Consider the following 18,895-nt stretch of genomic DNA (forward strand, 5'->3'; position numbering starts at 1 on the left):
TGGCGGCTGAACACTCAAGTGTTGTAGTGTGTAAGTGAGGTAGGTGAGTAGGTGGTCGAGTGACTAAGCTGGATGAATCAATCAATCAATGTGTGGATGGTAAGAAAACAAGATCAAGAAGGGAAAGCTGGTCCTTATTTATTAGATTCCACGAGGCTCAAAGAGTTCCACTGACTGACACACACACACACCCGCCGTCAAAAGATGGGGGACTGCCAGAACAGACGCGTGGGATGGATCAATCAACCACCCCTGGTCTGCAGTCTGTGACTCTAACTGCAGGCAGGCAGGAAGAAAAGGTTCCACTCCAGGTACCGACGGGGACTGCCACTTAGGCGTTGTAGGTACCCGCTTCAATGTCTTGTTCTGGGCTGTCTTTTGGCCCGAGTCGAATGTCACGGCCCATCCGCGAACCGAGACCCTTTCAACTTTCCAACGGGGGCAGGAGAACCCGGAGGAGCTCCTCCCAGGGTGTCTCTGGCCAATCATGTTGATGACATTGTAATAATCAGCCGTGTGGCGGTGCGAAATCGCATGACCTTTTATCTGTGGCTGTGCGAGGCAACCAGACCTGGACTGTAAAAACTCCCCTGAAAGTCTGGACCTGTAAGACTCAAGTCAGCAATGTTCCAGCTGGCGTGTGCTTGCAAAGTAACTGGTCGAGAACTAAGCCCATCAGCAACATCTGCAGGGAGCACAGACTATGCCAATCTATGCTCAGCTTCCAAGCTCAAAACTGCAAGCAACGTCTCACCCTCAGATGGAACCACTCCCTCGACCGTTCCGACGTGGGGGTTTGAGGCTTCCGATGCACGATTTCCCCTTCAATCGTGAGAGGGCCCATCTTTGATTATCTCTCATCGTAGGTTGCATCTGCGGGATCGCCTGCCTTTTCGCCGGGGAATCGACAGTTCAGACACTTGTGGCTGAGACAGTGACCACACGTGACACCACCATCTTCCCAAAATATCCCGGCTGGCCCCGCAACTCGATCAGCTCAGCCCTGTCAACTTCTGGGCTGAAGTGGTGCATCAAAGACAACACCATCGTGGTAGTTGACGCCGGCGCTAGCCTAATTCTTCAAGACCCTTCAACATCTAACCACCTTCCAGATTATTCTAGCTACCCTTTGTCAAAGAGGCTAGAGTCCATCTTTTCATTAAGGATCCATTGCTGTCCTTGTCAGTCATGACGTCTACTTACCCTGAACCAGCTACCATCACCATCTCGGCATTTGAGATTTGTACCCCTCAAGGTGTTCACTCCCAAGAACCTGGATGGCGTCAATCATCAATGAACCGGCTTGAAACATATCTCAAAGGCATCAAGGTCCTCATCCTCATCTCACGGAACCAATCACGTCAATGACAAAGAAAATCTTTATTCATTATATGCCCAACTAAACTTTTCTCCCTCAATAGCCTCTTCTCATCGGGTATATCTAACTAACCACTACATCAAAAAAGAGACATTCAAACTCTTGACCAAAATCCAAGAAACACCATGGCGTCCCGAACCAGTGCACAAATACCAATACCAATACAAGCTCCCATATAATGCATAATGCCAGACATTCACCGAAATCACCACATCACCAGAAACATCCATGGCATGGACCTGCAGTCAACATCATGTTAATGTACTCCACCTCCGCCTCATCTCATGCACCTCCAGCTTAGGCGTACGCTCTCCCCACCATGATATCCCCCACAGGCCGTCCCGAGAATGTCGCGTGTCCGGCATTCATCCCCACGCCTTCTCGCACCACCCCCCATCGCACCTCGAGCGCCTCCACGCCGCTCTCTCGCGGTACGCGGTGGCACCGCGCGCTGAGCACCGCCGAGCAGGTTCCGCCCCGGAGAGCGAGCGGGTTCCCTGCCGGCTGGCCGCCTTCAACGGCACCCCGGGGGTCCACTTTTCGGAGCGATAGCCCCGCGACTCCGAGGCCCAGCACCAACATAAGGGCAACTAGCATAAGTAGGGGCAGTGGGCTGAAGCCAATGCCCGACGTAGAACCTTCGCTGTGGCCGAGTGACACGAGGAACACACCTTGGCTCAGGAGAAAGGCCATAGCCGTCACCATAAAGAAGAGCAGCCATGACACGGGTCGGGGCAGGGTAAGGTATAGTGAGGTCGTCTGTGCTCCAATGGGCTGACCCGATGACACACGGAAGGGGAGAAGAGGGCCGAGCGAGTACTGAGAGAACTCGTGCGAGAGGAACAGGAGCGTCACCAGCGCGTTGGTCGAGACGTACAGGACACCCAGGAGAAGCTGAGGCAGCGCAGCAATAATTGCCAGGCCAGCTCGTGGTGATCCCTCTGGCAACTTGTACACCACCGTGGCCTTGCCGAATGACGAGAAAGGGTTCTTGGGTCCTGCAAGCGCACCCAACACCAGTGCCGCCACAGCCAGAGCAAAGGGGACGAACCAGGCCGAGGCCCAGACCGCCCATCGCGAGAACGAGGGCACATGATACCACCGGCTCGACTGCGTGAACCAATACTTGGCCTCACGCTCACCCCAAATGCCCTTCTTGATCTCAGCTTTGGTGATGAGACATGAGTCCTGCGTGGTGGGATCCGGGTCGGCGAGGAACGAAGAAAGGGCGTCGCCAAGCGTGACAAGAGGGTTGAACGATCGTTGAGTGAGAGCCAGGGCGAGAGAGATAACCAGAGCGAGGACGATGACAAGGTTGACGAGAGTGATAGCTCCGAGGAGAGGTCCGTTGACATTGAGCGAAGCTTCCGACTCTCCCTGGTACGGTTCAGCGAGGCAGTAATCGATCGAATCCTTCGAGCTGTTGTTTTCGTCGAGCAAGTCCGAGAGTAGGCCTCCTTTGGCGCTGTTGATTTTGGAAGAGCCGGACTTTGTCACGACAAGACCAGAGCGGTAGTCAGTCTGGAACGCGTTGTCGAACACCGAAATGCATTCATCCATCTCAATTCGGGTGAGAAGGGAAAGAGTCTTGACGTCCTGGCTGTCGATAAACGATTTCGAAACGAGACGAAGGTCAGTAACGGGTGCCGTATGAGATGTGATGATTAGGCCATTATAGCTGTGAAACTGTCAGCATATCTGCTGCTGGTGAGCAAAACAAAAACAAGTTAGTGACCTACATTACTTGAGAGATAACGGCGAGCACGAGAATGACTGCGGAGAGTGTAGCTCGTGTGGGTGAGATCAGAGACAGGTTGCGCACAGATGGGATGCCGATATCGAGCCACTTGCGCTGTTCGTGAGCGTTGTCCACCTCGGCGCGAGTCGGGCTGCTGAGAATCTGGAAGACATAGTTGGCTCCGGCGATGAGGATAATGCCAAAGATGTTCACAACCGCCAGAATCCCTCGACTGATACCCTCCACCTGGCTCGACTTTCCCTCCATCAGAGACGAAACGTTGGTCGAGATATGTCCCTTGGCGGCTGCAAGGGCGAGACAGATAATGGAAGCAACGAGAATGAGAAGAGCCAGAAGAACATTTGCGGCGACACCTCCCCTCCAACCAGCCATCAGTGATCGTGGAGCCTGTGGTCGTTCCTCCTGGAGCATCTTTTCCCGTTCAGCCGTGGGCGTGCCTGGTCTCGAGTTGTTTGGTGAAGTCGAAGTCGAAGCGATAAAGTCTCCATCAGTCCGTGAGTCACGAGCGCGAGGGAACTGACCCGGCTCGGGGCTCTCTGGGATGCGGTGCTTCCGGGCCAGAGACTCGGGAGTCTCACCGCGAATAAAGTGGACGACATAGTCAGGGATGATGTCGCTGCCCAGCACAGTCGATACGGAGCGGCTGATGCTGCCGGCAGCACGGCGAGGAAAAGAACCCGAGCTATGCGGGATAGATCGCGAGTTGGATTGTCGTCGTCCGTAGGTGGGGATGGAAGATCGTGAGTTGGTGAAGCTGTGAAAGGGCCATCGGACGGTTTGCCGGCCTGAAGAAGAGGTGAAGCCTCGAGTCCGGCTCGTTGGGGGACGTGTTGTAGAAGATGATCCAGGCTCCTCCGAGATGCTGTTGCCGTGTAAGTCGACATCCGTTTCTGATGAATAGCAAGTATCATTCTTTACCTCTCAAAATTCATAACCGAGCCCGGCTTCTCCCAAACCCATGGTCGAAATCCCCGGGCAGAAGGGGGGCCCTCCATTGAAGTGATGGTCTATGAGAAGATGGATATGTTGGGGAAGAGTATGCAAACAAGTTCAGATCAAGGTGAAAGATGAAATGCCAGATTGTGAGCCAGAGAACAAGATCAAATGGTGGTAGCACTGCTTCTCCAAAGGGGACAAAATAGACTCGGTCACTACGAACGAGGCACAAATCAAGAACAGACGATGTGAGAGGGGGGGAGATGAAAGGCTACGATGAGGAGCACGGCTAGCCTCAAAGACAGATACCAAGACGAAAAGAGGACGAGATAGAAGCGAAAAGAGTGGAAGAGAAGAAAAAAAATGAGTGTATAGAAAGGAAGGCATCAACAGTCAAGTCAAGTAACAGGACAGGACGTGTTGAAGGAGGAGAAGAGACGGGACGAGACGAGGGAAACCCGGGAACCAAGAGGAGACGCGAGAGGAACACGACTGGAGAGTGCATGCTCGTCATTCAACTCCAAGGCGAGGGATCCTAGTTCTCGTAAGGATGCCCCTCAAGGGGTCCTTGTAAGCATTTGCATGAATTCGAGGGCCCCGCCGGCCAATCAACGCGGCCCGACGCCAACGGATATCCCGCCAGGGGGACGTGCTCCTGTTTCGGGATCAGCACAAGGCTTTGGGGGCAGAGCCAAGGTCGGAGTAGAGGTGGATAGTTTTTTTTTTTTTTTTTTTTTAAATCAGGAGCAAGAATGGATCGAGTCCCAGACCAATTACTCTCTGTGCTTGTGCGAACTTCAGGTCATGGATCCAGCACGGGCCAAACCACAGAGAAAGACGAAGAATAAACGCGAGCTCAACAGACAACGAAGCCGTCTCGTTTGACGCCGGTAGTTGGGTACCAAGCAAGCAACCCCATCTTGCATCACAAAGGTTGCGATTCGCTGTCGAAGCTGCATCTCTAGCGGTGAAAAAGGTCGGCCAGCCATCCATCCATCCAGCCTTGCCAGCTCAGCAGCATGCCACATATAACTCCCACGTTAAGACTGCCAGCTCTGCCCTTCTTTTTCGCCGCCCGACAGCCAGTGACTCAACACGTCGAGGCTGGGCTTAAAACTCGGCCGCCTGGGCGCATCATCGACCCTCTCTCGTCAGATTTTCTGCTGTTCAGAGTAGCATCGACGAAGGAAGGTCTGGGGGGCGGTGCAGGGCAGGGGATACACGCGCTAGAAAAAAGAGGGCCGTCCCATAGCGCCCTAGATCCTGGGTTGAAACGCACAAGAAAAGAAAAGTCGAAAAAGAAACACACGGACGGAAATAAAGATGGATGAGAGATGAGAGATGAATCCAACTGATCAAAGCTCAAGACGTTCGAGAAGGCAGGTAGGCACGAGAGGGAAAGAAAGACCCTGCGGCTTCCTTGTCGTCTCATACCCCAGTACAGCCTTAACCCAGACAAGGAATGGCCCGTGTTTCATCTTACCTAGAACAGAATAGCGCACGTTGCAGGTCGTTCTGGGTCTGGGTCTTCAAGTTTAATTAAGGGACGTGACATCACGGGCCAACAGCATGCCATTGCAAACGTCTAAAGAGACGAACGCTTCATTTTGCCTTGGCCGTGATAAAACCGTCTTACTCTTTCACTCGCTCAGCTGTGTAGTGGATCACCATCACCTTGATTATCTCAAATCACCATGTCTAATTATATCCACTTCTTATGCACACTCTTGTCCTCCCCGTCCAGCCCCCGGCTCTCCCGCTCACACGCATCATGAATATACCAACCCTGGCAAATAGGCACATCATTCTCGATAAGTATGCGCAGTTCATATTACGGACCATCGATATATCAGCCCTGGACGTCATCCCCAGACCAGCCGGGGAAGGAAGTCTTCCAGGGGAGCAGCTGAAGCACAAAAATAGCATCACCCTCCTTCACAAACGCCTATCCCTTGTCTCTTCTTCCCAAAACCTAGCTTTCGCAGATTGAAACAACATCTATTCGTGATAACATTGTTCCCTCGAGTCTCCAATAGAGGATAGTCAACGAGCCCCCAGCCCATCCCATCTTACAAAGCCCACTATCCTCTTCAAAGAGCACGCAACAGCAACAGCAACTCCCCGCTTAAAAGCAAAATAGAACCAGAAAATCGTAAACGAGCGCCGTGGCTATGCGAATCTTGATGCACTTTTCAGCACAAAACGTATACTCCCTCTCAACCGCCCCTCCCGTTCCTTGATTAGACCAACAAGTCCTCGCGTCTACTCATGACGACAACAATGTCGTGATCATTCCTTTACAGTGTTCTTGTTGGGCAAAACCGCTCGACAACTTCCCCACTCTCTTCTCTTATCCCGAGTCTTCCGGACACTCGGTGCCTATTTCAGTCGGCGATTGCGCTCTCGTCAGCTTTGTTGAGAGCCTCCGTATTCTTGGGAACGGTGATATTAGCACGAGCCTTGTGCTGTGCCTCGGCAAAGTGCTCCCAGTGCTCCGGATCACTCTCCTCCATGCTCTTGAGCGCAATATCACGATGCTCCTTGAATGCCCTCACAGGGCCCTTCTCCTTCACAATTTCAAAAAGCTCTCCGCCAATATCCTCCGCAAGTTCCGAGAGCATGCGTACGTGCTTCGGGTCTGAGCTGATATCGTCGATGGTACTGAATAGGTCCATCTGCTCCTGCTTGAAGAAGCCAACACGGAACCGATGACCGGCCCGGAGGATCCGACCCTCTTCCTCTGCCAATGTCTTGGCCATCGAGTTTGACCTCGACAGTGCTCCGGCCGCATTGAGCTCGGAATCATCCTCGTTATCCGAAAGAGCCAAAGAGGGATCCTCTGGTGGGAGTACAATTGGAGGCTCCACTGCTCCCTTGGTTTCGGCCCGTGGTCGGGTTGGCTTGGCAGGCTCCTCGCGTGTATCCGGATACTCGTCCTCGAAACGCTTGATGATACCCTGCAAGGTATCGTCCAAGAATGTCAACCTACGCAGATTGTCCTGATCACCAGGGTTGGCCCTGGCTTTGGTCAGTGCTGGCTGGAGACGGAGCCGGATCTTGCGAGCTCCCATCAACAAATGCTTCGACATGTCCTTGGCCTTTCCTCCGGTTGATAATGTTGGGGCGGGTCTCGATTCACCGTTCTCGACCTCACGAATGAACTCGCCCGACTGTCTCCGGGACTCATCGCCCCGGTTCTTCAAGCAACAGGTCAGCGCCTTGACCACGCCGGTACCTCCAATAACATAGTCCTCGTCGGGCGCCGAACCATCGAGGTCGATATCCTCGTCCTGATCCAGCACGTCGTGTCCAACAAGATGCGCAAGGACATCGGGATAATTATGGTGCTTGTGATCATGCCCCTCAAGACCATTCTCAGCCAAAGTTGAAGCAAGAGCCGCATTGACATCGGCATCAGGGATTCGTTCCATGTTCCGCAGGCAGTAGGCAACGACCTGCTTGGCCATTGCTTTGACGATTTCTCCAGACCGTTCGCTGGGAACCTCAATGTCCACACAGATGAGGCTCTTGGACACACGAGCAGCTGCGAGTAGGGAGGCATATAGAGCACAGGCCTCCTCTTGGGCCTCCTCAGTCCTCGCGTCGGCCAGCTTCATTATCTCGGTGTTGTTGGTAATATTAATGTGTGCGAGGGCCTTGACCTCGGGCAGGACTTCAACCAGTGCAATCGCCTGCTCTGGTGTCATCTGGACATCCTCGAGATGAATGCGCTTCAGGGCTTTCATCTTGGGCAGATATCTGGATCAAGTTAGTCAACTGATATATACACACAGTAAGCAATTGCGAAAACTCACCTTCTGAGCAGACCGACGGCGCTGGGGGTTGACTGGAACAACGCCGGATTCTGCGACAGATCGATGAAGCGAAGCTCAGTCAACTTGGCCATGGTGGGAAGAATCTTGCAGAGAGATGACGGCGACAGGTTGCAGCCAGCCAGACTCATCGCCCATAATGTCGATTGATCGTTGTTGATGGCCGCCGCTAGGGCCTCGGTGTGCTCGCTGAGATCGTTTCCGCCAAGATCCAGACCCTCACAGTTACCGGCAGCGAGGAACTTGATGATATGCCGCACGCCTTCCTCATCGATCTGATTGTGTGATACGCCCAGCCGGCGAACACCACACTTTATTAGCCCGTCAATAATTGTCCCCAGTTGCTCCATGCTCAGGCCAGTCTCGCTCAGGTTGACCAATTCGAGAGCTGAGCCGCCAAGACGTTCCCCAAGAGCCTTGGCAAAAATGTCTGATATACCTCGGGGGATTTGAACACCATTGGGCAGTGAACCATTCTGCGGCATTTGAGGTTGGCGAGGGAATTGAATCTGGGAGAGGTCAAGGAATTTGAGGGATCGACAGAGGTAAGTGAAGAGAGACAGATGCTTCCAACCATCAGGACCGATCTTGTTGTTTCTCAATACGAGTCGTTCCACAACACCACCTTGCTCCTCGAGGTCGTGCTTGGGTTTCCCTCGTTTCGGGACAGTGCGCTTTGCTGCAAGGAGACCGGCCAAGATGACTCGTAGACCCTCGTCGCTCAGCCCACTGTTCTCCAATAACACTTCCCGAACAGGTACAACGGCCAGATAATCTCCAAGGGTGATCAGGTCTGGTAGTTGGAGCCAGTAGTTGGTTAGATCGAGCTTGTTCACCATGCCAGTCGAGGACGAGTAATTGGACGAGTCGTTGAGTTGCTCAGTGATCTTCTTAAGGATCGGCGTCTCGCGTAGCTGACAGCATCTTCGGTAGATGCGAACAGGGTTAGTAGTTGGGTAAGACGTCGTCTTAGGAGCCTTGACAACCGGAGGCGTCTTGGTGTTGGTGGAAGAGTCGCTACTGTCATAACGAATTTCCATGGGAATTGATCCATTGGCCTCTGCGAGCTTGCGCTTCTTTTCCTTCCTGGCCTTGCGCTCCTCCTCGCTCTTCTTTTTCTTCTCCTTTTTCTTAGTGTTCTCTTCCTTCTTCTCAGATGCCGGGGCCGTGCTGTCGTTGGTGGTCTCGTTCTTCGCGGCTGGAGGAGGAGAAGGGGGAGGAGCTTCAGTTCCCTCCTTCTCGGGCTCTTTGGGCAGAGGTTCCCCGGTGCTCTTCACTGCTCCATTGGTCTCCTTCTGTTCCTCTACAGCCTTTGGGTTTTTGAGGGCCTCCCCCTCCCCCTTTTCCGTGACCTTTTTCTTTTGCACCTTGTCGACATTGTTAGGCTGTGCAGTTTCACCCTCGGCGTACCGAGGCATTGGCGCAATTTCGACGTCGACGCAGAAAGCCACCCTTCGCAATTTGGCGCAATGGAGTTCGGATATAGGACATCGCTCCCGGTTCTGGTCCACATTCAAAACCACCCTGTCGACCAAACCGTGTCCTAACCTACCACCAGGCGAGAGTGCACCGCTGGAGGACGAGGATAGACGTCTAAACACACCCAGGAAACCGGCTTGACCACTCTTTGGCGGGGCTGGTATATAAGGACCGTCACCTTCGGGTCTGGAGGCATGTTGTAGGACAGCATTCTTTGTGTGCGAGAGCTTGGGAGGAGCGGGATCGGAGACTGGACTGGGTGTCTCTGGTATTGAAGCCGGTGTTGGTGGGTTGGCGGGCGGCGAGCTGGAGGAGAACTTGGCGGAAATATTGGAAAACCATGAATTGCGACGGTGCGGCGGAGTTCCAACCGGAGTTGGTTTATCTACAGAATTCGAGCGCGAGGGTCTTCTTTGAGTAGCAGAGCCGTTGGAAGGTACGGCTTGGCCATTATTTGTACCGTTAGTATCGGGCGACGGGTTGTCTGTCGGGGCCGAAGCCGGCGATTTTGGTCTCGAAGTTGCGCCAGGAATCTGTCGCGGCAGGGCTGGCGAGGGACCTTTGGAAGGAGGTGAATTCCTTGACGCTTTTTCTACTCTTGAGGTTAGCTCGGAGTCGTCGTCGTGGTTATCGCGGGGGGCGATGCGATGGGACGAGGACGGGTGGCGACTTGGAAACATGCCTTTGGGAGCGCCATGGGTCATCCAGCTCACATCGACGCCGTGGACCTGCTCCATGCTGGGATGGCGGCAGCGACGAGGCTGAAGAATGTGGATAGGAGAGTAATAGATGGGATGATGTGGATATATTGGGGTGAAGGAATATCTCAGATATCGGATCAAGGGAGAGATTTGTAAAGGAAAGAGGAGAGAAGGTGTGTTGAGGTGGTGGTGGACGGCGGGCGAATGCTGGAGATGGTCGAGGGTGGGCTGGATTTGGTTAAGAATGGTTTGGCTGAGTGGAGGGAAGCTAGATTGGATTGCCCTGCTCAAGGTCCAGTAGTAGAAGGTACCCAGTAACTAGGTTGGAGTACCGGGAACGGTGGTGCGCTTGCGCTTGCGCTCTATCCGTCGAGTACAGGTACATTTACCTTTCTACCGGCATTAGTCGCCTAGCGCGAGTCGGACGCTGGCATGGCTCGCGGTCTCGGCCTGGAGCGGGACAATGATGACGGGGGGAGATAAACAACGAGGCTTCAGTCTCTTCTTATTGCTGTTCTTATTCATTGACTGACAAAGTTATGCGCAGGCGGGGGCAAATGCGCGGGCGTACAAGTACTGTCGACTTGAGGCGAGGGAAACGAGTGGATTACATCCTTGTATCATGGCCATTCATTCATCGCCAGCTCCAGCTCGGGTGCTTGCTTTGCTTGTGCTGACCAAGGCATAAAAGTAAACTAAACTCTATACTTGTACCCTACTAGCTAGGGCTGGATCATCAAGCATGACGGGGTTTGTGGAGTCCTTGACTGACGGATAAAGATGGATGCATGGTCACCTTTTTGTACGCGGGATGGGAAGGGGGGGATCTGATTGATACCATTGACGAACAAGCTCGCAAAAAGGAGACTGACAGAGCGAGTGTAAGACCATGACAATTTCAAAAGGCGTTGTCCCAGCTCCAACCAACACAAACAAATCCCCATGATCAAACGGCAAACGGGTAGAGGAGGCTTCGGGCGGGCAAAGAGTGTCGGTAGGTACCCCGGCTTTATCGGTGTCAGTGCGAGCGCCGCGGCCGATTCTAGCGACCACCACCCATCATGGGTTGGTGAGATCCTGGATCCCGGATACCCAATCCTCGGAGACTGGGCACGGGAGAGAGATTTTGCTTTGTAATTCTTTCCCGTCCAGCCAGCCTTGAAAAGACCAATCCAACTTGTCGTGGTTTTCAGCCATCGAGATGTAAACATGGGGGAAAAGGGGTAAACCGCCATTTCGAGCTGGGGAGAATTAAAACAATGTCCCCCTCGTGGGTTTCCTGTGCAGCAACGTCTGATGATGCATCTCCCCTCAGCCCATGATGGGCACAGAGCAGAAATCGACAGAGGAGGAAAAATCGTCACACAATCCATCACTCGTGATACCTGGTAACTGACAGGTTGCAGAACCCTCGAGGCGCACGTGTCTTGTAGGAAATCTTGGCGAAAAGCGATGGATGTCATCAGGGTTCGCTGCTGCTGTTCCCCGTCACACAACATCTATGAGATCCATTTCTCTCTCACCTTCAGCCTTCACCTTGTGTCTTGTTAAGGAGGGCAAGTCCGGGGAGCCAATCAGGCTGGTGGTATTGAAGGTAAGGAGCATGACATCAAAGGGGTGAGGGAGGCATAAAAAAAGCAAAAAAGGCGCCCAGAGATGCCGAGCTTCGTCCACTACGTGCCGAGACATGGAAGAATCCTTTTACACGCATAGCGTGCATCCTTCAACTTTTTGACAGCTTTTTGAAGAGTCCCTTTTCTATCACGAACCAAACTGCCTGACTTTTCCCATCTAGTCTCCGATCCCAACCTCTGGACATGGCTGATGATGGGATGTTTTGGCGTTACTTTCGGCTGCCCCTCCCTTGCGCGCGCCACCCCAAACAGAAATCGTCACCAAGCCCGCAGATTGTCTGATGCGATGGGATGGATGGGGATACCCGCGCGGGTGCCCGCCCGCATCACGTCGGGGCCGGAAGATGCGCCCGCTCCGAGAGAGAAAGACAGAATCGGGAATCGCCACGACGTTTACCGCTGAAAATAACGAAATAACGCCCGAGCCCCAGCAAACAAGTCTCTAGCTCCCCCTGCCGAGCTTGCTTTCCGTGGCGGTCGCTTGTTCATCGTCAACAAGAGTGCCGACCTCGGCCCGCGATCCCATCATGTTTTCCTGCTCGAGACGACCTTGATTTCATCATTATTCAAGGGTCCTGCTCCGTCAGTATCCACTCCCTCCCGGCGTCAGGTTCCGTTCCGTGGAGAGCGAGAGCCATTATTTCCCCCCCTTGAATGGATGGATCCCCCGCCTTCGTCACTCGCTTCTATTCTCCCGTGATGGATACATGTAACCTCCAATACAATTCCGCCGCTCGGGACTGGACTGCAGAAGAGGGATATTTGTCAATCGCTCCCGTCAGCCGCCTCTAAGCAACCTCCGTCACTGTCCGAGTCCGAAATACCCGGAGGGAACCCTAACCCCAGCGACGGTGCCAGATTACTCATGCATCCTCATGCTCATGCTCCATCGGTCTGGTATAACTCTAAGAGAGATTAGCTCCGGGCCGTTTCTTCCAGGTCGCGAATGTCCACGAGATGTAAGACTTGGTTGGAAACTCTCTCAACTGTTGTCTTACCAATAAGCTCACCACTCTTAAGCCTCATGTAAGCAGCAGTTCCGAGACTTGGCGATGGTGCCGTGCCCTAAACTCAATGACTTGAGAAAGTTCAACGTCAGCCCTGCCAGCGCTCGTTTGAGTTGCATGCACCTCTCAGACTAGGCCCACAACGGGCAAGGGCACACGCACGCACATACAGTACACACACTCACACTCACACGACACGACAAGCACAAAACTTGGATCGAGTACAATCAGACACCCGTTCACCACAGCTATGGAATTTGGCGGGAAGGTATCTTTTTGATAATTCATTCATGTGACCCAGTGTACGGACCTTTCCTTTCCTCGAAACTCCAAACCCAATGCCAAGGTTAACAATCGTCAAATGCCCACACGGTTGAAAACTTTTTATTCCTCGTCCAGAAGCTCGGCGATGCGCTCCTGCACCCGCTTCTCCTTCTGCTCCTTGGTCTGCTTGGGGGTTCGGAACTTCTTGGAGATGGCCTTCCACTCCTCCTTGGTCTTCTTCTCACCCTCGCCCTCGGCCTTCTTGAAGGGGTCCTCACGGATGGCGGCGTGGGCCTCAGTGTAAAGGTCCTCAAGACCCTCAGCCTCGACGTCGTCGTCGATGTACTTCTGGAACTGGCTGCGGTAGCGCTCCTCATCGTCGTCGGCAAGAGTCTCCATGTACTCAGCGACGTGGCCACCGTAGATGTAGTTGCGGAGGACATCAGCGTCGAGCTCCTTGGTCTCCATGTCGTAACCGGGGAATCGCTTCTCGGAGTGGGGGACGAGGATACCACCGTCAGAGGCACCCTTCATGGCACCAAAGACACGGGCACCGGTGGAGGTGCGCTTCAGGCCAACGTCGAGGAAGACCTTGAAGGGGCGGCGCTCGCCATCGTCGGTCTCGGCGGCCTCGGTGAGGGTGAACTCACCATCGGCCTCCTCGACACCAGTGAAGTCCTCGTCGAGGCCGAGCTTCTTGAGAGCGCGGCGGGCGATGAGGAGACCGGTGGCATAGGCAGCGGCCCAGTTGGTCAGACCGTGCTCGATACCGTAGGCCTTGAGCTCGTGCGAGTAGGCAGAGACGAAGACCTTGTCGCCAGAGATCTCAGAGGTGACGATCTGGCAGATGATGTCCTTGTTGGTGAAGCGGACGACGAGGCGGTACTTGGGCGCATTGTACTTGTTCTTGGCCTGGGTGATGAGGCGCTTGCGGGCGTAGTAGTCGGTCTTGCCCTGCTGGCGGCGCTTGTACTTGGTTTGGTAGCGGCTGATATGGTCAGTATGATTTCGTCTCCAAAGCAGGGCGAAGCAGAATAACTCACCTGTAGTACGCGCTGTTCTTGACCAACTTGTGGAAAACCTATCGCACATCCCCGAGTCAGCAATTTGCGCTTCAGATTTGCTCATCCTCCTTCCGAAGCAACTTGCGGTGACTCTCGTCGAGCAATTGGCATTTCTGCCGAGAATAAAAACATCTGGAAGAGTCCTCTGCTGAGCGACTCCCCGGAGATAGGCCTCAACTTACCATCTTGACGGTATTTGCCAACGACGACGTGTGATACTGAGGTTGGAAAGTTGATGGAGGGATTCAAAATCGGGCTGGTGGGGGATAATACTTTTCTGTGCCCTAATGAATCGCCAAAATCGCTTAGCTCGTGCCTGTGGACCTGGGTTGGGGACGAGGCACGTGATCCAGGACTTGGGGGCTCTCTTATCGGGAAAGTCTTATCTTAACAATTTTCCCCGCGGAATGCTGGGGAACCCATGCCGAGGCTCATGGGTGGGGTTCCTCGGAGTTGAATGTCCCAAGCTCCGGCTTACACTTGGATGTCATCGTTGAATAGTAGCACAGACTTGACTCCAAGACTTGACCGCTGATTTTCTGAACTATCATCATCAGTTTCAGTACAGAATCTCAAGTTCCGTCCAGCAAAGATGCCAGAAGAAAAGCCCAAAGTTCTCCTCTTTGACATTGGGGGCGTATGTGTAAGTAGCCCTGGTGACATCAATACTCTTGACCTCCCCCCTTTCCGTCTCTTCCGGTTGTCCAGAGCTTTCTTTTACCTTATGAAACGGCGAATTCGCATGACAGTTACTTTCAATGCTAATATTCTCCAGGTCGTGTCGCCGTTCCAAGCTATCCTGGATTATGAGTTGAGCCTCGGCATCCCCCCTGGATGGGTCAACTACTCCATATCCAGCACCGCGCCCAATGGCTATTGGCATCAGTTAGAGAGGGGAGAGATACCAATGGATGACTCCTTTTTCAACGGATTTACCCAGGACCTTCATGATCAAACCAGATGGGAGGCGTTCTACAAGAGAGAACAGGGCAAAAACCCCAAGCTTTCGAAACAGACGCCTCCTGTCCCCGATGTCGATGCGAGATGGTTGTTCAACGAAATGATGACCGTCTCAAGCAGTCCTGACCCTTGGATGTATCCAGCGCTGAAGAACCTCAAGGAGAGTGGCCAGTATATCCTGGCTGCCCTGAGCAACACGGTCATTTTCCCTCCAGGTCACAAGCTCCATATCGACAACTTTTTTGACGAGCCGGTCCGGGCGCTGTTCGACGTGTTTGTTTCTTCAGCTCACGTTGGAATCCGCAAGCCGGATCCCAAGATGTATCAATTCGCTCTCACGCAAATTCGCGAACACGCAGAGACCTACAAATGGTTGCCTCGGGGTCAGGGGCTAGGCTGGGATGAGGGCATTGAGGCGGGAGATGTGGTGTTTCTGGACGACATTGGTGAAAATCTAAAGGAGGCGCGCAAGCAAGGTTTTCGAACAATCAAGGTGAACCTGGGGAGGGCGTTTGAGGCTGTGGATGAGCTTGAGCGAGTGACTGGCCTGAAGCTGGCTGGCGATCATCCAAAGATACCCGTTGAGCCCAAATACCATCAGGCGAAGGCGAAGATGTAAGGCGATATAATAAGGGGGTTGGAATTAGAAATTAGAAACTGAGTGAGATGTGCCGTATCTCAAATCTTCCGGGCAACATAGACGTAGAGAATGTCAGACACTTCAATCTTGCCGTCGACCGCAGCATTCTCCCACTCTTGCTTGAACTTGTCTCGGCCACTGAATCTCAGCGTGTCCGCAATACCCGTACCAGCAAGAGGGCCGTTCAAGATCTGATCAAACTGCGCATCAGCCTGGTCGAGGTCGAGGTACGTGCTGCCGAGACCCAAAGCCTTTTCCACAATCTCTACCTTTTCGACCACAAAGCCCTGTCTCTCTAGTATCTCGCTGAAGGAGTCTTTGGACGTGATCCAGGCTCGATTCGAAGGGAAAGGGAGACCCAAGCTTCTGGCGACTTTTTCCACCAAGAGGCCAGAGGGAAGGTTTCGCTCGTGGGTGATGTCGATGACGACCCTGCCGCCCTGCTTGAGATATTCGCGCCAATGGGCAACGACTTGCTCTGGATGTTCAAACAGGACAAATGCGTTTGAGCAGAGAACGAGATCGAAGCTACCCTTTTGCACGTGCGGGCATTCGTTCAAGTCGGTAACATCGTGCTGAACCAGCGTAAGGCGACGAGCCAGAGTTGGGCTGTCTTTGAGCTTCTCCCGCGCCTTGTCAAGCATGGCAGCTGTGGCATCGACGCCGATGACAGTGCCCTGGTCGCCAACTCGCTCAGCTGCAATTATGGCGTCCAGACCAGTGCCGCATGCCAGGTCAAGGATGCGATCGCCGGGCTTGATGGGCACTACATCTGCGAAGCATTGGCTGTATTCTGGGTGCCAGGAGTTCTCGTAGTCGGTGGCCCGCGGAGTATACATGCGCTGAGCCGAATCAACTTGGCTCTCAAATGAAGTCATTGTGTCATTAGGTGTGTTCCGGAGTATTTGCTCTTGGTTGATCGGATCGAGGGGTTGGTTGGTGGTCTTGCAGCGACAAACTCTATATTTGTAGTTCGAAGCGTACTTGAACGCTGCTGCAGTAATCAATCTTGGTCATGAGTGATGGTGACTCGTCAACCCGAGTTCGGCATACTATTGCACGAATTGACGCTTGTTCAAGCAGTTGATTGGTTTTTAATCACGACATTGTGTCTCGTGGTTATTGAGTCATCTAGACGTCTCTCTAGACTGAGGGAATTCCACTATCATCGGACATGTATATTCTTCACATCCCAGATGCTGCCTTGCACAGATCTATTGTTGGATAAGATAGGCAGATGAAGTGGAAGAACTCATGGCTTCTATTCTTGCGCCATCTTCTCCACTTTCCGCCCTTCCCGCAACGGCCCGCTCCCCCGTGCTGACAATGCCTGCGATGGCTTCATAAACGTCATCGGCTACAAGGAGATGGCATCTAGATCCAGGTCGAGTGTCAGCGGATGGGCTAACAATGTCGCAACGCAAGGCGCAGTCAGGGCGAATGTGCAGAAATGTGCCTCGCCTCGATGCGGGTGCAGGCCTGAGACCAGGGTGCCACTCTGGGGCTGAATCACTACCTAACTAACACTCATTTCCAACACACTAACCACCAACAACGCTCGGCAGTTGATACAGGCTGGACTGAATATTGAGATTAATGTTGATGGCTTTCTTCCATCTGCGAGTGAATATACGAGGCTCATGTTCGAGATGGAAATGAAACCTCATCGCCGAAGAAATCTGTCCGTCCCCACGAGAAGCGATGCTTGAGCTACCAACACCTGTTGGCAGCTCCCTCTCTGTTACGAATCCTCATGCAGCCATCACGAGGGGCTCCACCCAGCTGATCCCACCTCCCCCTTCTGGCCAGCATCATGACCCAAGTCGAGACAGTTAGGTGGCCCTCCAAGCCGGCTTCGCCTCGATGGGCGCTTAACCCCCATCTCGGGGTAGATGCTATATATCGTCGAGTATCTGCGGGAATGTTGGCATAGAAACCATCACCAACCTCCTCTTATCCAATCCTCTTATACCGTGCGTGGGCTTTCCTTGCGCAATGGCCACTTCTCCTTCTGTTACAACATGGCCTGCCACGGCCTCCGCTCTGCGGGAGCTGCTCGACATGGATGCCTGCCACAGCATGGCATGCCATGGCAACATCCAGAAGAAGAACAATCCGCGGTGCACTATCAGTATCAGCAAGGCCGACTGTAATGAAGCGGCCAGGCTGCTCAACCAGATTGTCGAGCTTGGCAGTTTCAAGGCTGCTGAATCAATCCTCTCTAATCTCGCATATCTGATCATGTGCAAGAACAAGAGGGTAGGCCATGGGGACAAGTTTGGTCCCATTCGGATCTCAGACTGGAGAGTCAAGCTTGAGTCTATTCCGATCCCTTCAGTCGAGGACGAGGAACAAGAGGATACCTCATCAGAAGATGAAGTTGAGGATGAAGCTGAGGATGACTCGCCAACACCTCCCTCATCAGCCTGGCATTCAGATGCCGAGACTGACGAGGAGACTTCCACGCAAGAGGACACTCCAGACTTGGCCTCCCAAACACCTTCATCCACAACAGACTCTCCCAAGACCACCAAGCAAACCAAGGTCGTCCACAAGTTCGAGCGCTACAGCATTACTCGATCAACAACATTCATCAACAAGAAGATCAGAAGGCTCTTGCTCCGTCCACTTCTCAAAACCGAGAAATGGGTTGATGGATACATCTACACTTACACCTTCCCCGAAAGCTACCACGACGCGGCGCCCTATCTCAAGATAGGCTTCGCAAAAGACGTACAGGCGCGGATGTCTTGCTGGGAGACCCAGTGCGGATACCGCCCCAAGATCCTCGTCCAGCAGAGCGCCGACCACTACGTCAAGATCGAGAAGCTCGTCCATGTCCAGCTGACCAACCAGCGCAAGGTCGAGGCGACGGGCTGCCCGGAATGCGGCATCCGTCACAGCGAGTGGTTCAGCGCCAGCTCGCTTGACGCATCCAGAGCCGTGAGCCTCTGGGCTTCCTGGATGAGGCAGATGCCCTATGATGAAGAGGGACAGCTGAAGGGCAAGTGGAAGGCCCGCATTGAGGGTCTTGACATGAGTGATGCTGCTTGTTGGGAGGAGTTGGTGAATGCCATCTATGTTGACGACGAGGATGATCTCTCAGAGGAGGATGAGTTCCAGTGGTCTACTGACGAGGAGTCTCACCACTCTGCAGAGGAATACGAGATTTATGAGAGTGAAGATGAGTATGATGACAAGAGCGGGTCGGATGATGAGGAAGAATGATGGTGGATGTGA

General features: G+C 53.4%; 6 protein-coding genes across 6 annotated transcripts; 2 read left to right on the forward strand and 4 right to left on the reverse strand.

Moving 5' to 3' along the window:
* Positions 1-1,675: 1,675 nt before the first annotated feature.
* Positions 1,676-4,132, reverse strand: LRP88_03066 (uncharacterized protein; the record flags this gene model as incomplete). The annotated part of the gene is made up of 3 exons (XM_083239696.1): positions 1,676-3,056; positions 3,118-3,999; positions 4,056-4,132. 3 exons carry the CDS (start codon positions 4,130-4,132, stop codon positions 1,676-1,678), a joined length of 2,340 nt encoding a protein of 779 aa, XP_083104826.1.
* A 2,325-nt stretch (positions 4,133-6,457) lies between these two features.
* LRP88_03067 (protein phosphatase regulator GIP3) lies at positions 6,458-9,324 on the reverse strand (the record flags this gene model as incomplete). The annotated part of the gene is made up of 2 exons (XM_083239697.1): positions 6,458-7,832; positions 7,889-9,324. 2 exons carry the CDS (start codon positions 9,322-9,324, stop codon positions 6,458-6,460), a joined length of 2,811 nt encoding a protein of 936 aa, XP_083104827.1.
* A 3,787-nt stretch (positions 9,325-13,111) lies between these two features.
* On the reverse strand, positions 13,112-14,240 carry LRP88_03068 (60S ribosomal protein uL18; the record flags this gene model as incomplete). Its single annotated transcript, XM_083239698.1, has 3 exons — positions 13,112-13,979; positions 14,035-14,072; positions 14,238-14,240. The coding sequence occupies 3 exons, from the start codon at positions 14,238-14,240 to the stop codon at positions 13,112-13,114; spliced, it is 909 nt and encodes a 302-aa protein (XP_083104828.1).
* Positions 14,241-14,647: 407 nt separating this feature from the next.
* On the forward strand, positions 14,648-15,634 carry LRP88_03069 (HAD-like domain-containing protein; the record flags this gene model as incomplete). The annotated part of the gene is made up of 2 exons (XM_083239699.1): positions 14,648-14,698; positions 14,831-15,634. 2 exons carry the CDS (start codon positions 14,648-14,650, stop codon positions 15,632-15,634), a joined length of 855 nt encoding a protein of 284 aa, XP_083104829.1.
* A 59-nt stretch (positions 15,635-15,693) lies between these two features.
* LRP88_03070 (S-adenosyl-L-methionine-dependent methyltransferase) lies at positions 15,694-16,533 on the reverse strand (the record flags this gene model as incomplete). Its single annotated transcript, XM_083239700.1, has 1 exon — positions 15,694-16,533. The coding sequence occupies one exon, from the start codon at positions 16,531-16,533 to the stop codon at positions 15,694-15,696; it is 840 nt and encodes a 279-aa protein (XP_083104830.1).
* Positions 16,534-17,650: 1,117 nt separating this feature from the next.
* On the forward strand, positions 17,651-18,883 carry LRP88_03071 (meiotically up-regulated gene 113-domain-containing protein; the record flags this gene model as incomplete). The annotated part of the gene is made up of 1 exon (XM_083239701.1): positions 17,651-18,883. One exon carries the CDS (start codon positions 17,651-17,653, stop codon positions 18,881-18,883), a length of 1,233 nt encoding a protein of 410 aa, XP_083104831.1.
* Positions 18,884-18,895: the final 12 nt, after the last annotated feature.

The sequence above is a fragment of the Fusarium phalaenopsidis genome (genome assembly GCF_050370095.1).
Source record: "Fusarium phalaenopsidis strain FUZ10S chromosome Unknown contig_32286, whole genome shotgun sequence".
Lineage (NCBI taxonomy): Eukaryota > Fungi > Ascomycota > Sordariomycetes > Hypocreales > Nectriaceae > Fusarium > Fusarium phalaenopsidis.